The sequence below is a fragment of the Ostrea edulis genome, chromosome 6 (genome assembly GCF_947568905.1).
Source record: "Ostrea edulis chromosome 6, xbOstEdul1.1, whole genome shotgun sequence".
NCBI lineage: Eukaryota > Metazoa > Mollusca > Bivalvia > Ostreida > Ostreidae > Ostrea > Ostrea edulis.
The window spans coordinates 74046404-74063625 of record NC_079169.1 but is presented as its reverse complement, the minus strand read 5'-3'; the positions used below and the strand labels follow the sequence as shown (position 1 = coordinate 74063625).

General features: G+C 36.6%; 1 protein-coding gene across 6 annotated transcripts in view; it reads left to right on the top strand.

The window, feature by feature from the left end:
• Positions 1-16582, top strand: part of LOC125683873 (contactin-like) — a 43837-nt gene extending 27255 nt beyond the window's left edge. For 4 of the 6 annotated variants that reach the window (XM_048925374.2, XM_048925372.2, XM_048925373.2 and 1 more), the window contains 11 exons: positions 960-1086; positions 1996-2160; positions 2539-2691; positions 4649-4743; positions 8424-8510; positions 9586-9769; positions 10671-10792; positions 13099-13285; positions 13430-13545; positions 15880-16054; positions 16251-16582. In XM_048925374.2, coding sequence (XP_048781331.2) covers positions 960-1086; positions 1996-2160; positions 2539-2691; positions 4649-4743; positions 8424-8510; positions 9586-9769; positions 10671-10792; positions 13099-13285; positions 13430-13545; positions 15880-16054; positions 16251-16366 — 1527 coding nt within the window. In that variant the 3' untranslated portion in view covers positions 16367-16582. Of the gene's footprint in view, positions 1-959; positions 1087-1995; positions 2161-2538; positions 2692-4648; positions 4744-8423; positions 8511-9585; positions 9770-10670; positions 10812-13098; positions 13286-13429; positions 13546-15879; positions 16055-16250 lie in introns of those variants that run through there. The other 2 variants (XM_048925375.2, XM_048925376.2) reach the window with 2 other exon arrangements.
• Positions 16583-17222: the final 640 nt, after the last annotated feature.

Here is a 17222-nt window from a genome sequence, read left to right as displayed (position 1 = left end):
ATTCTTTCTTTTTTTTTTAATTTTTACGTTTTTATAAAATACCGTAATATATTCAAAATATTTAATATTTGGATTTTCATTCACACAATTAGCAAAATTAAAAACTCCATCAAACAAAAATAAGAGAAAGGTTTTAGAGCATCCTAGCTTCTACCAAGGGCCCCGATCCCTATAAGGTCGGATCCAGGACCTCTCATTAATTTTCAATGCAAAATTAGTACGGGACCGACATTTTCCCCAGCCGCTGAACAAAGAAGTTATGGTTGTCTGTATTTAACAATCGGGCCTGGGAGGAGTCACGGAGCAAACCAATTTTGCGTGTATATATTGAAAAGCACCCGTGCTCCGCAAATTTGCTAAAGTGGGCGACCCAGTTTATTATACATGTAGAATAGTGAATTGATTTATCGGTAGTGGGTTTGGGTAAAACGTAGTTTTTTATTATCTCTTTTTCTGATCCTAATAGACATCCATACTTATTAGTTTTGTTGATATAACACACATACAATGATTCTACATAAATTGTACATTTTAGCTCATTTTCAGTCAGGTTGTTTTTTTTAGCCGTACCAAGTACTGTATATCTATGATACGAACCTTCAGATAAAATGACAGGCGGGATGCTCATAAAGATGTCCGTTTTCTTTCTTTACAATCATGCATTTAAGATTGAAAATTGATTACTTGTGCATAGACTCGCCGTCAAATTATCCTCTGGCTGTGAGTAACATTTTAACTGAAGAAAACACTGAAATTTAAACGTAATGCATTATCCATTAAACAATGAGGAGAAGAAGGACGAACTCCGAAGATTGTGAAACGTATCAACTCTGTATTCCGTCTATCAACGAAGCTCAGTCTGTCTGTCATTTATTCAGCATCAAAATGTTACGTATTTATCGGATCACACATTTATTACCGACAGAGACGATGACACCTGTTCTATTTTATGCTTTAAGAGTTCTAGAATGGGAGTCCCTGGTCTCTTCATCCACTTTATAGACTACCACCACAGTGGGAAGTACGAATGTGTTGCCATGTCAACTATTGCCCAATCCTCTATATCTACAACAGTGTCTGTTCAAGGTATGCACAGTCTACTCTACCTATACCGAAGTCACTTATATTGAACTATCTGTTATATCGAAGTAAAAATAAATTCCCAGTAATATGTATTATATAATTAAATTATGATCGTATTTAACTTTGGATATAATGAATAATTGAGGTCGGTCCCTTGAAATTCAATATATACCTTAAATACACGCGCGATAGTAGTTGAATTGATTCACCAGGAATTCAAAGCTGTCTTAGACAAATTTTATATTCCCGCGACAGCTCCACGGTTTTGTACATAAAGAAGGCGATTAGGTACACCAGCTGTAAAAGTCAGAGTCTCCGCCATATTCAAACCTGAATTTATCGCTTTACCAAAATAAAAAAATTAAAAAAAAAACACCAAAAAACTCGCGAAACGTAAACAAAAATATCCAGAAACTGGTAGGTATTTCTGACAGTGAAAGATGAACACGGCTGTACAGGTGTATATGTTAGAAATAGATTAGACACTCGTGAGCTCCATGATATGCTGAAGCATGTAGATAAGGTACATAAACAATGCTACGTGTAGCAATATATACAACAACCTTTCCAACAGTTTGCCCAACGTGCATTCATTTAAAACTTATTTTTGAAAATGCATGAGCATATGAACTGCAACATTTCAGTTCGGCATAATTTTCCTGAAGCGCCGACGCTAAATAAAATTTATCTCTTATATTTACATTCTGCTTTCATTTCTGCCGGATTTCTGATTCATCAATGATAATAGACCTACTATATTTATTAAGTAGTTCTGTATTCACGCCTATTATTACAATTTATAGATATCAAAGCCAAAAACATAGGGCATACAAATGTTAAAGTGTGAACATCAATCAACGGTCGGTAGGAATTTGCCCAAATTATATCTTGATTTTTTTAAAATTCCGGTAGGCCCACCAGGAATGCCGGGAAAGGTGTACCGCATTAAAGGATCGGAAACAACTCGATCAGTCACAATTAAATGGACAGTACCTCCGAATCATGGACCCCAAGTGCAGGAGTACAACATCGAGGCGCTGACGTCAGCAAATCCAACATGGAGGCCACTAGCAATGAGTAGGTTACCTTCCCTTCAGGACAGTGGGTACTCAAAATTGACGTGTTATAGATATTTGAGAAATAGTTTGTACAGGTTTTAGTATTATCTATGATGAATTTTCCCTTGAATTCATTCTTACTCTTGCATTCGGCCCAATACTGGACCTTCATAGTTTTATAGAAATTCAATTCAATAACGGAATGAAAAACTCAAAACCGTCTTTTATTAATTTGCATTGATTTTATAATGTGTTTTATGATTGATTTACATCGTAAAAACATCCTATGATATAGATCTTTTGTGCACCCACTTACCTGATACAATAAATTCTCAAAATCTGATTAAGATATCTTTCTCTCATTCATCCTTATATTTTTTAAAATTATATCTTGCAGATTTATCAGATTTCGAAGTTTTGATTGATGGAAATGTTGCTGCGGACAAAAGACAGTACACAATCTCTGGTCTGGTTCCCTTTAACAGTTACCAGTTCAGGGTGTATGCACGCAATAGATTTCCCCAACCCGGAGAGTACAGCAGGCCATCTGGTAAGGTTTTCAAACATAGAATAGCAATGTTGTCACGCTGCAGCTGTATTTATTTAGAGCCCAGCCTGCTGATGAATACAAGCTATATGTAATAGGTCACAGTTTCCAGTGCTATCTGCTGTTAGTAGACTTGCTCAAGGATTTTAATTTCATGCACCTGCTAAAAAGGGGAAGGCAATCCCAAATATGTTTACATGATAAATGATAGGATTAATTATATGATGATTTTTTTAACTATTCTGTAGATATACGGCCTAGATAAGCTTCAGTACTAATTTGAAAACGTTAAAAATTGAAATTCCCACCATCTAAAGTGGCTGCCGTGATGTGGAATTCTTTGTATTCAAGACCACAAAAATCAATAATTTTGACGTCACGCCGTCTGTTCCTGTTTTGATGAGATTTTAAAATAATCAAAGGTGTGAACGTGGTAGATTTTACGAATAAATAGGTTGATGCCTTCCTGTCAAGCTGTTAATTGCACTAAAGCGAAGGGAGATGTGAAAAAAGTTGTTTTTCTCTCTCGAAATTCCTGACCCAACTAAGCCATCTGAATAGAAAAGACTATATAAACTGTGGATCCATGATTTGTGCAATGACAAGTTGAGATTCGAGACATTTGTATGAAGAAACGTGTACCATCTGCCTGGTCTGCGATTGGAATGAACGTTTACTTTTCTCAATTTCTTCTTACGAAAGAACGGGCTCAAATCTATACGGCTCCAAACTTAACTGTTTGTTACTTGTCATGTTTACAGTGCTGCTGATTAAATAAACCGGAACCGACGGTGTGACGTCATTAATTGAACTCCATTGGTCGCTCTCTTAGCGGCTGGTAATTTCAAATATATAATAGATTAATATTGATTTAATCGTTAAGCAAGGATTGTTTTTGTTAAAGACTGTCATTTACGATATCAGTAAGTAATAATTTATTCATAAAAACAACAATGTGGTTAGGGTTGCCTTTCCTATCACAGTGAGCAGTTAGCGAGCGTTTTTTTGAAACTTACCAACAAAGAGCCTTGAGCAAGTCTTATGAAAATTGAATATAACGAATAGTGATCAATCTCATAACTCCTGTAAGCAATGCAAAATAGATAGTTGGGCAAACAGGGACCCCTGGACACACAAGAGGTGGGATCAGGTGCCTAGGAGGAGTAAGCATCCCCTGTCGACCGGTCACACCCGCCGTGAGGCCTATATCTTTATCAGGTAAACAGAGTTATCCGTAGTCAAAATCAGTGTGCCAAGAACGGTCTAACGATCTGTATGAAACACGTCAGACAGCATTTGACCCAATGATAGGTTGTATTGGAAAATAAGATCGTTATAACGACCATATAATTTGCGAAATGCTGACTTTAATCGAGACTGTTGAACCCCTGTTCCATCAACTTGTTTGTCAGTAGCTTGCCTCGATTAAAAAAACTGACCGTAAGCAGAACAAGCTCTTGCGTATCGAATCATCCCGTTTGTCATAAAGTTGAGTTGTCAGTTTACCGTTAATGTCTACTTTCAATAAAATATCAAAGTATGAAGCAGAAGTGGACGACTCCGTGGTGTCTTTTATTTCGAGCTCACAGGGATATATCGAATCGACATGAATGAAAGTTATCATTATCATATATATGAGATATTGGTGATGTTCTCCACCATAGTCATGGACTTCAACAGAAATGGCTGGCGGTAGCATTATACCATTCTAACACACACACCCTTCCGACCTATATCAAAATTCCGATTTAGTCGTCTGTCAGATCGTATATTTGTAGCTCACAATCATCAAAGGATACTTCTATTCATGAAATATAGGGGGATTAACAGTTTTATTTCACAGAGGTGTAGGACGTTCATTGCCAGTGTAGGGTCACAATATTTCCATTTATGATGGTTGCTAACATGATTTAAGTTCTAATTACAAAATGCCGGTAATTTTAAGATATTGTATTTACAGAGTACATTCAACTGAAGGGGGACAGACCTGTAAATGCTGTACAAAACGTAGGGGGAGGGGGTGGAAGTGTCGGTGTGCTGACGATTTCATGGACGGTGAGACAATAACAATTTCATGTATTTATTTATTTATAGGCTTAACACAGTATAAAATCATGCGTAACACAATGTAATACTAGGTGTAACACAGTATACACTGTACAACCATGTGTAACACAATATAACACTAGGTGTAACACAGTATACACTGTACAACCATGCGTAACACAATATAATACCAGATGTAACATTGTATACAGTGTGCAACCATGCGTAACACAATATAACACTAGGTGTAACACAGTATACACTGTACAACCATGCGTAACACAATATAACACTAGGTGTAACACAGTATACACTGTACAACCATGCGTAACACAATATAACACTAGGTGTAACACAGTATACACTGTACAACCATGCGTAACACAATATAACACTAGGTGTAAAATATTATACACTGTACAACCATGCGTAACACAATATAATACCAGATGTAACATTGTATACACTGTGCAACCATGCGTAACACAATATAACACTAGGTGTAACACAGTATACACTGTACAACCATGCGTAACACAATATAACACTAGGTGTAACACAGTATACACTGTACAACCATGCGTAACACAATGTAACACTAGGTGTAACACAGTATACACTGTACAACCATGCGTAACACAATATAACACTAGGTGTAACACAGTATACACTGTACAACCATGCGTAACACAATATAACACTAGGTGTAACACAGTATACACTGTACAACCATGCGTAACACAATATAACACTAGGTGTAACACAGTATACACTGTACAACCATGCGTAACACAATATAATACCAGATGTAACATTGTATACACTGTGCAACCATGCGTAACACAATATAACACTAGGTGTAACACAGTATACACTGTACAACCATGCGTAACACAATATAACACTAGGTGTAACACAGTATACACTGTTCAACCATGCGTAACACAATATAACACTAGGTGTAACACAGTATACACTGTTCAACCATGCGTAACACAATGTAACACTAGGTGTAACACAGTATACACTGTACAACCATGCGTAACACAATGTAACACTAGGTGTAACACAGTATACACTGTACAACCATGTGTAACACAATATAACACTAGGTGTAACACAGTATACACTGTACAACCATGCGTAACACAATATAATACTAGGTGTAACACAGTATACACTGTACAACCATGCGTAACACAATATAACACTAGGTGTAACACAGTATACACTGTACAACCATGCGTAACACAATATAACACTAGGTGTAACACAGTATACACTGTACAACCATGCGTAACACAATATAATACTAGGTGTAACACAGTATACACTGTACAACCATGCGTAACACAATGTAACACTAGGTGTAACACAGTATACACTGTACAACCATGCATAACACAATATAACACTAGGTGTAACACAGTATACACTGTACAACCATGCGTAACACAATATAACACTAGGTGTAACACAGTGTACACTGTACAACCATGCGTGACACAATATAATATCAGATGTAACACAGTGTACACTGTACAACCATGCGTAACACAATATAATACCAGATGTAACACAGTGTACACTGTACAACCATGCGTAACACAATATAACACCAGGTGTAACACAGTATACACTGTACAACCATGCGTAACATAATATAACACCAGGTGTAACACAGTATACACTGTACAACCATGCGTAACACAATATAACACTAGGTGTAACACAGTATACACTGTACAACCATGCGTAACACAATATAACACTAGGTGTAACACAGTATACACTGTACAACCATGCGTAACACAATATAACACTAGGTGTAACACTGTGTACACTGTACAACCATGCGTAACACAATATAACACTAGGTGTAACACTGTGTACACTGTACAACCATGCGTAACACAATATAATACCAGATGTAACACAGTGTACACTGTACAACCATGCGTAACACAATATAATACCAGATGTAACACAGTGTACACTGTACAACCATGCGTAACACAATATAACACTAGGTGTAACACAGTATACACTGTACAACCATGCGTAACACAATATAACACTAGGTGTAACACAGTATACACTGTACAACCATGCGTAACACAATATAACACTAGGTGTAACACAGTATACACTGTACAACCATGCGTAACACAATATAATACTAGGTGTAACACAGTATACACTGTACAACCATGCGTAACACAATATAACACTAGGTGTAACACAGTGTACACTGTACAACCATGCGTAACACAATATAACACTAGGTGTAACACAGTGTACACTGTACAACCATGCGTAACACAATATAATACTAGGTGTAACACAGTGTACACTGTACAACCATGCGTAACACAATATAACACTAGGTGTAACACAGTATACACTGTACAACCATGCGTAACACAATATAACACTAGGTGTAACACAGTGTACGCTGTACAACCATGCGTAACACAATATAACACTAGGTGTAACACAGTATACACTGTACAACCATGCGTAACACAATATAACACTAGGTGTAACACAGTATACACTGTACAACCATGCGTAACACAATATAACACTAGGTGTAACACAGTATACACTGTACAACCATGCGTAACACAATATAACACTAGGTGTAACACAGTGTACACTGTACAACCATGCGTAACACAATATAATACTAGGTGTAACACAGTATACACTGTACAACCATGCGTAACACAATATAACACTAGGTGTAACACAGTATACACTGTACAACCATGCGTAACACAATATAATACCAGATGTAACACAGTGTACACTGTACAACCATGCGTAACACAATATAATACCAGATGTAGCGCGGTATAAAAGTAGATGTAGCGCGGTATAAAACTAGATGTAGCGCGGTATAAAAGTAGATGTAGCGCGGTATAAAACTAGATGTAGCGCGGTATAAAACTAGATGTAGCGTGGTATAAAACTAGATGTAGCGTGGTATAAAACTAGATGTAACGCGATATATAAAACCGTGGCGTGGTACAGTATACATTAGGCGTAGCCAGATATAAAACCAAACTTTACTTGTAATAAAACTAGGCGTAACACTGTATAAGAATAGGCGTAACACAGTGGTAATAGGTAGGGGGGGGGGGCTACTGACTTCGTTATGAAATTGTTATGAATACTATTATATCATTTTCACCAGACTTTGATGTTTAAGGAAAATTGCAATTTTCTGGCGTTTATAACAGGTATATGTGTGCCAATATTGATAAAAAAGAAAAAAGAAAAAGATTAATACCGCAACATACTTATTTTATGATTTCTATTTGTTACTAAGATGTATTATTTAAAAAATCAACAATCAAATATAAGATTGTCGACGCAAAGTAGGACAACAGCATGCTGTTCTCTACAGTATACATGAAGAAGTTATTTTTAGTCAAGATTAACCTATATATCGACTGCGTATAACCAGCTATTCCTGGGTTGTATAAAATCTGAAGACTAACGGCATTATTGTTAGTCTGGTATTTAAAACATTATTGCTACTTAAGTAAAAGCTTTATCAATGATGTCACAAATGTGTGAATGCCGCATTATGGCACCCAGAGCATGCTCACGAGATGCAAAAACACTAAACGTACTTCCGGAGGGCGCTAGAAATTATAAAATATGAGTTCTGAATTTTGCAGTTATTATCAAAGGAAGATAGATGTGGACCCAACGTCGGTTATATTGTGTACTGGAGAAAAAATGGAACCACATACGAATTTGATGAGGTACTAGCAATCTGTTGCCATACATTCTGTGATCGACTCTACTACAAATGAAAAATATAAGACCAATACAAGTTGTTCATATACTAAAACGAAACTGAATGCGAAGTTTTTGTGGTAATAGGTACGGGAAGCTATCGACTTCGTCATTAAAAAATTAAAAATCAAACCTGCCATCAATCCTTTTGTCTTCAATACGGAAGATGCACCATATCTTTGTATAACATTTATTTTATATTCATACTTCATATATAAAGGCTGTTTATCATCTGGGTCATTATCCAGACATTTTAGACATCTGATGATCACAGAAAGAAAAATTCAAGTTCTTGTTACACCCTTATTGTCGTCGTATGATATGGTCATGGGGTTCACCTCTCCCACCTCCCCTATCCAGCCCCCTTTTCCTTTATTCCCTCCTCCCCTCTTATTTCTCCCCTTTTCTATTCCCCCTCTTCTTCCTCTTCTCCTTCCTCTCCCTCCCCTATCTTCGTTCTTTTCCCTTCCTTTTTACCCTGTCCGCCCGCCCCACCCATTTCCTTCCCTTGATATTTTAGAAATATGCGTGAATGTTTATAGAGACTACTTATATCTAAAGGTGTCTTATAATCCTAACGTCAGAAATTGTAGTATAGATCGAATATGTAATATTGTGAAACCTGTCTAATCCGATATGCACTGGGTGACATTTTTTGTACCAAATAATGAGGAATAAAAAGTGTACCAAAAATGAGGAATAGATAGTGTACCAAAAATGAAAATACGAAATCAAGAATGAAAATAAAGATCAGATTGTCCAATGAAACGGATTGCACAGGTGTTTGATTAGGCAATTTTCACTGTACTTTGAAAACAACTGCACTGAAACTTTCCACGGGGTGCATATATACCCGTGAGTACTGACACCGCATATTCATGTATAAAGTGTAAATAGTCACTTGATGCAACTTTGCTTATGGCTTTTTAGATGCAAGAATTTTTTCTCCTCATGTCAAACTACATTTACCACATGCAGATATTCTCGCACCAACATCAATAAGGAATATAATAGTGATGTTAAGTTGATTATTGATTTCAGAAAAGAGTGTTGGAGACGGACTACATCTTTACTAAAATGGTTTCTGGTAACAACGTATCTTACACAGTAAATCTACACAACGATGAGTTATTTTACTTGCCATATGAAGTGAAAGTTGGTGTGTTCAATAAATATGGTGACGGGCCAAACAGTACGTCTACCACTGTCTATTCCTCGGAGGGAAGTAAGTGATAAGTGAACATCTAAGAATGTCGGTTACATTTTATACCAAGGTACTTTAAGGATAGGATCCCCATTTCCTCTTTACCAGCACTTGATGTTCGTTTTTTTCTCTCGATATCAAGTACTGTGTGTACACTTATTGTACAGTGGATTAGGGGGAGAAGTCCTGTCCTCAAACACCTTTTCACGTGCAGCTTCGTGAGCCTGTCTGTGTAACATATTTTTTTTAACTGCCGTTGTAAAATGACCAGGGGTTATAATTCAGCGTTGTAAATTCAATTTTAAACTGTGGTAGTACGGGACATTTTTTATTTCATGGGTTGTTTGAAAAGTAAAAATAGCAACTTTGGATCAATCCCACGCTTGAGGAAAAGACCCCATTGAATTTTAACTAAAACGCAAATTCTATGGTCGTTATAACGATCTAGTTGACATGTTTCATACCGATTGTTAGACCATTCTTGGCACACTGATTTTGACTACGGATAACTCTGTTTACCTGATCAGGATATGGGGCTCACGGCGGGTGTGACCGGTCGACAGGGGATGATTACACCTCCTAGACACCTGGTCCCACCTCTGGTGTGTCCAGGGGTCCATGTTTGTCCAACTATCTATTTTGTATTGCTTACAGGAGTTATGAGATTGATCACTGTTCGTTATCTTCACCTTTCATACATGGATCATTGCAAGTAACTTTTAAAAAAAATGGGAAAGAGTCACAATCCCACAGCATAGGTCGCATTTCTCCATATTGCAAAATGACCAGAATAATTTTTCAACAGCAGGTTAAAATTTTAATAGTACTAGCGAGTGAAAAAACAGTGTTTTCCTAGTTCGCCAGAAATGCAAGTTGTGATTGTTTCAGTATAGTTGTTTAATTTTTCCAATACATATTGCAGTACCCTTACTTCGCCCAACAAACGTCAACGGTTGGGAGATCAATTCCACTGCATTGTGGGTAACTTGGGATCCAATGCCAAACACCAGAAAGGCGATCAAAGGGGTCATTCGAGGCTTTGAGGTAGCTCACTGAGATTTATGTTAGTATTAAAGACTAGTTTCCCAGTTTTGAAAGTTTTATTGACAATCAGACATTTACATGCACTAGTATTGAAGTGAAACTCGCGATAGCTCAGACAGTAGATTGCTGGCTTCGTGAGGCAAGACAGTGCTCGTTTGTGGAAGCCGGTCCAATCATCATTAGACGCGAAAGTCACGTGTCCTTTATTTAAAACTGACGTCCGATGTCACGGTGGACGCTGACATGAAACAGAAACATTGTCTAAGGTCGATGTATGATAACATTTTAAAATTTGAATATATTCTATCGTATGGATATACAAAAGGATTGGTTACAAATTCTAGCAATTTAGAAAACCTTTCCCATATAAAAAATATGTTGTACATGTACATATACAAATCAAGGTTGTCGTACCACATGCTAATAGTTGTTCTGGGACCCCGTAAAACTCGAAATTTGAAAGCTTTAAAAATATCAAACCTTCTTATTCATCATAAAAGATGTCATGTTCAGTACAATTAATATAATTTGTCTTTGGATTTTATAGAAATTTGAAGTACATAGCATCCACAGGCAATTATATCGCTTGGGTTTGAATTTACTATCTACAGGTATCCTATATATATATATATATATATATATATATATATATATATATATATACATTTTTGTGAACTTTTAACGTATAGAAAACATACAACGTAGTTTTGGACAAACATTTTTCCTATCATATATTTATACTGGAAAGATAAAGCTATAGTTTATTCAAGCCTACATGTACGTTCATCTTTTCTAGAAGAAATGCTCAATAATTATAACCACTTTGTTTCAAAATTTAAAACAACCGCAAAACGTCTTCTTTGTGATGTCATAATTCTGTTTCTGCGTCATTTTGACGAAATTTAAGATAACAACTGACATTGGGATTCTTGTACAAAATACACTTAATTTGAAACAAAATCACAATTGTGGACTTTCGTGGGCAAATAGTCTTCATAGGGCTTTGTGACATTTTCTTCCTTAAGCTGATGACGACTCGATATATAATGAAACTGGCCAAAACTTGAGGACCATCACATCTTCATACGATCGTGATCTGATTTTATGAATTACTATAATAATTAATCAATCGATATCTGGGGTTATTTAGACTATTGAATTCTGATACAACTTTGCGGAAAGTCAACCTAGCGAAAGTACCATGATTGCACATTGTAAGAGATGCATACTAGTAGATATGGAAACACATCAGGAAAAACTTAATCTGTAACACCCCGCACCTCAGATCTCCATATATTTCTGTATTTTCCCGTATTTAGATGCAGAAAAAATACGAAAAATTGGGTGAAACTAAGAAAGTAAGGAAATAAGGAACAAATCTGGAAAATATGTGGGGAAAATCTGGAAAATATGTGGAAAAAATATGGAAAGTTGGACTTAGTCTATTTTCAATCAGAAATGCAATAGGAATGCAGAACTTAGAAAATATTTCATCTGGAAAAAATACGGAGCTCTGAACTTTTTCCATATTTTAAATGCGGAAAAAATCTGGAGATCTGAAGTGCGGGACATGTACATGTATGAACTAAGCAAGCCAACTCGGTCTGGGTATTAAGATCATATAGAGTTCCAAGGTCACGGATTGTGCAAAATCAAGATAATCAGGATACATACCTAAACATCGATCTCATGAATATATATAGACAGTCTCGTGTTTGTCCCCAGGGTTTCAACAGTCTCGTTTAAAGTCAGAATTTCACAAATTCTATGGTCGTTATAACAATCTATTTTGCCAATACAACCTATCATTGGGTCAAATGCTGTCTGACGTGTTTCATACCCATTGTTAGACCGTTTGTGACACACTGATTTTGACTACGGATAACTCAATTTACCTGATCAAGATCTAGGGCTCACGGCGAGTGTGACCGGTCGACAGGGGATGCTTACTCCTCCTAGACACCTGATCCCACCTCTGATGTGTCCAGGGGTCCGTGTTTGCCCAACTATCTATTTTTTTATTGCTTATAGGAGTTAAGAGTTTGATCACTGTTCGTTATCTTCACCCTTATAGGAGTTATGAGTTTGATCAATGTTCGTTATCTTCACCTTTATAGGAGTTATGAGATTGATCACTGTTCGCTACCTTTACCTTTCTGTAATACAACAATCCCCAACAAAAAATCATATTGTTGTGTGTAATTACCGAAGTGATTTGATACAAAGGTACATAAATAAGGTGGTCATTAACCTATGTCCAGATGTACATTATCAATTGTTCAGTATTCCACTACCACCAATTGCAGATTAATGTTGAGGATGCCAATGACCCAAACAGGAAGGGCGTGACAGCATATCATTATGGATATATGACCGGAAACAACGTCATAGGCCTGGAACCGAATACAGATTATTGGGTGACCGTCCAGGTGTTCAACACGGCTGGAGAGAGTAATCCCAGCGAAAAGCAGCTTCTGGGCACCTGTCTAAATCGTAGGCACATTTTATATATATGTTTCCGTATGTTAAGACGTTGACACTGACATTCGACTTGTGTAAACTCAGGAGCAAATATCGACCTATACTGTCTTCAGTTGATACATAACAAATCATAACGCACATTGTCCGTATTTCCAGCACCATTACTATATCCGGAATTTGTGAACATTCGATCTCACGGAGCAGACAGTGTGTACGTAGAATGGAGAGGTGTGTCCACGGGACTGTTCGAGGAAACTCTGAGGGGGTACAAGGTAGGTCTTCACAAGTGTACAAAACAGGTTTGAAATATCTAAACTCAAGGAACACTGGAAGGAAATGTGGTAAGGCACAACGCTTTCGTCTCATTTTATATTCACTTCGATTCTTGTGCTACATGCACAGGCAATTGTATCGCTTGGGTTAGAATTTACTATAAAAGAGGGTACCCAAGTTGGTCGATGTAAAAACAATAAACCAAATGATATAAAATCATCCTCTGTATTCTAATATATTCATACATAATCAATCTACATTACTACCAAAGTTCATTCCGAAATGCCGTATACTTTCCAAGATATGCAGAAATGAATTCGAAAAAATGCTTACCATTTTTTGGTCGACTTTTAGCTGGGTCCTGCCACTATACATGTACGACTAACAGAATGTTTGAGCATTACAACAAGCTATTACATAGAATCTGCGGTATTATATATCATTTCTAAGTTGAATTTCTTACCCCTATTCATAAACTGAAGTCCGTAATTTAGCGCCAAGTGACTGAAAATTCTAAAACCGTCTCCACTTTCACTTACCACAGCTTTTCAAAATGACCGGTACAACTAATAACCCGAAAAGAATTTTAAAAAACCCAAACCATAACGATTTCGAGACTCAAATACTTCTTTTTTCTCAATATTAATTCATTACAGTACATAGATTATCCTAATAACAAGTCTTTATAAAGATACAAATGTCTTATGTCTATTTTTATCCAAATGATATTCACACAGGTGTTTGACGATTTATAACAATGATGTTCATTTGGGTAGTTAGTGGCACCGGTCAATATACATGAAAACGCGATCTTTATTTCTTAATTATATAATAACATATACTGATTATTTGCATGTTTTAGTTGTTACTGAATTAAAGAATTATATAGTAGGTTAGGTAATAAATCACTTATTCGATGGCTTCTTGAGTACCATTCAACTGATGTCCCTCAACCTCCGGCCTTGGGCAATGGATTTCACAGGTCTTCATCCCTAGCTCGGGACAACAGCTTGACAAAGAAGCTATACAATAATTGTCTACTGTATAGTGCGTATGCTGTCGATTTGTTCCTACTTATTTTTTAAAGGTTTATCTTGAAACAACTGTAGAGGGAAACTTTGTAACGTATTTTCTATATAAAATATTGAGGCGGCGATGTAAAACTACAGAAATATAAGACCTGAAACGCGCGCAGGAAAAGCTGAGTTGTAAATCCAAGGTTTTTATAATGGGTAGATCTCTCGCTTTTTGATCCACCCAATTTTTGCTAGAGAGCTCAAAGAGGACAAATTAGGTGAAAATAAGGAGAGGAATATTCTCTCGAATAAAATGGAACCAATGTCTTAAGTGTTAAAGATTATTTTCTCACAGGAGTTTATGTCTGTATGTTGTAAAATAGAAGTTATGACATCAACCGTCATATTTCTGCCCCCCTCCCCAATGTACACCTTAATGTTTATTATGCCCCCCTTCAAAGAAGAGGGGCATATTGCTTTGCACCTGTCTGTCGTTCGATCGTTAGACCACATGTTGTCTACTCACTATCTTGAGAACCATTTACTTGATCGTAATGATATTTCATATGTGGTTATGAGTAGAAGAGGACCCCTATCGATTTTCAGATCAAAAGGTCAAGGGTCAATCCCCTCTGGACATAAGAAGACGCTGTTCGCTCAATATCTTGAGAACCCTTTGCTTGACAGACATCAAACATGGTACACTGGTACATCATAAAAAAGTAGATGACCCCCATTGATTTTGAGGTCAAAGATCAAGGATCAAACTAGACATAGGAATGTACTGACCGCTCAATGTCTAGAAAACTCTTTGCTTGACACACATCAAACTTATTACTCTGGTACATCTTCAGGAGAAAATGACCCCTATTAATTTTGAGGTCAAAGGTCAAGGGTCAAACTGGACATAGGAATATACTGTCAGCTCAATATCTTGAGAACCCTTTGCTTGACAGACATCAAACTTGGTACACTGGTACATCTTAAGGAGTAGATGGCCCCTATTGATTTTGAAGTCACCTGGTCAAAAGTCAGTGGTTAAACTGGACATAGTAATATATTGTCTCCTATATTTTAAGAATAAGTATAGCTTGATTAACACCAAACTTGGTACACTGGTACAGCATAAGTAGTTGACCCCTATTGATTTTTAGATCACATTGTCAATCCACTCTTGACATAGGAAGATATTGTCTGCTCAATATTTTGAAATGGTTTGGCACTACTATCAATTAAATGATGCATGTGTATAACCCTTTTCAATTTTGCACCATAGGGGTATACATGTTTTACAAACATTTCTTGTTTCTTTTAAAGATACGATGGTGGCTTCTTGGAGAAAACATCAAATCCGCTAATGACACTGTTGTTGGCAAGGAAACATATGGGGTGGTATATGGAATATCCAAAGGATATGTTTATGCCCTCCGCGTTCTGGGATTTAGCAAAGGAGGGGACGGCAAAATGAGTCCCACGCAGTATTTTACACTAGGTGAATCCTCTACTTTTAAACCACCATTTCAGATAAACGAAAATAAGTAATTTAACGAAAATAGAATCTTTACAATTTTTAGGAAAGTACAATGTACGTGTAATCTTATAAAAATATTTTATATTTTGTCTCCTGTTGTATATTTTCATTTGTATTTGTAGAAAATCATTTCCAATTTCAATTTGTTTTTCTTCAGGAGGCAGAGTGCCCGTGGACTCTAGAATTTCCGTCGTGAAATTGGCTGCCTCTTCCACAAGCCCATCACTCTTCGTCGTCAGTTTACTTTGCCTCATTCAATTATTGTTACCGTAATCGCCTTCTAAGAACCTTGACATGATACCAAAAGATCCAGAAATCCGCAGTCATCCATCCAACATTCCCCATTTATTTGCCGTTGTATATATACATAATTTTTTTTGTACGCTGTGACTTAATATTTTTATATGTATCTTTTATTCAATTTCTAGTTTACAATATTGCAAATGATTGTCCCGTTAAAAATACTGAAATAAACAACTTTGATTTGTCGAAGCGTTGTTGTTACTTATGTAAATCAGGGAGGGAAAACATGGGTGCAAAAAAAAAAAAAAGGATGGAGGGAGAGAAGTGGGAAGACAAAAGTTGACGAGGGAGAAAATGTCGAGAAAATGAGGTATTTCATAAATGATACTATTACCGTTGTCCGAGGAAGGGGATATATACTGTTGACATTCTTGCTGTGTTAAAATATCAAGGAATTACAAAGCGAGGGTATATGAAAATGCGACTACTATTTAGTAAATAGTAGCATGGCATTTAATGCAAAGCATACATACATACATATGGCAGAGGTTCAACACAGGCATGTTGGACATAACTAACACACAGGTAATACATAGAATAAACAATATGTCTGAATAGTTGCATGGTTTGACTTCGAGTGAGCGTCTCAATGCCGGAAACCCGCTCGTGCGCAAAGTCGTGGTTCGCTACGCATGACCCGTCTATTTACGGACACCTAACTCGACTAGAATACATGTAGAGTTGAATTTTTGATTTTATTGGTTCGATTGCCTTTATTTGCAAGGGAGTTAATTTGGTGCTGATCTAAAATATGTACAACTTTCAAAGGCACACATAGCAGGTAATAGTTTCGAATTATAGGCAAATTTCTTAAAAAAATGAAGAC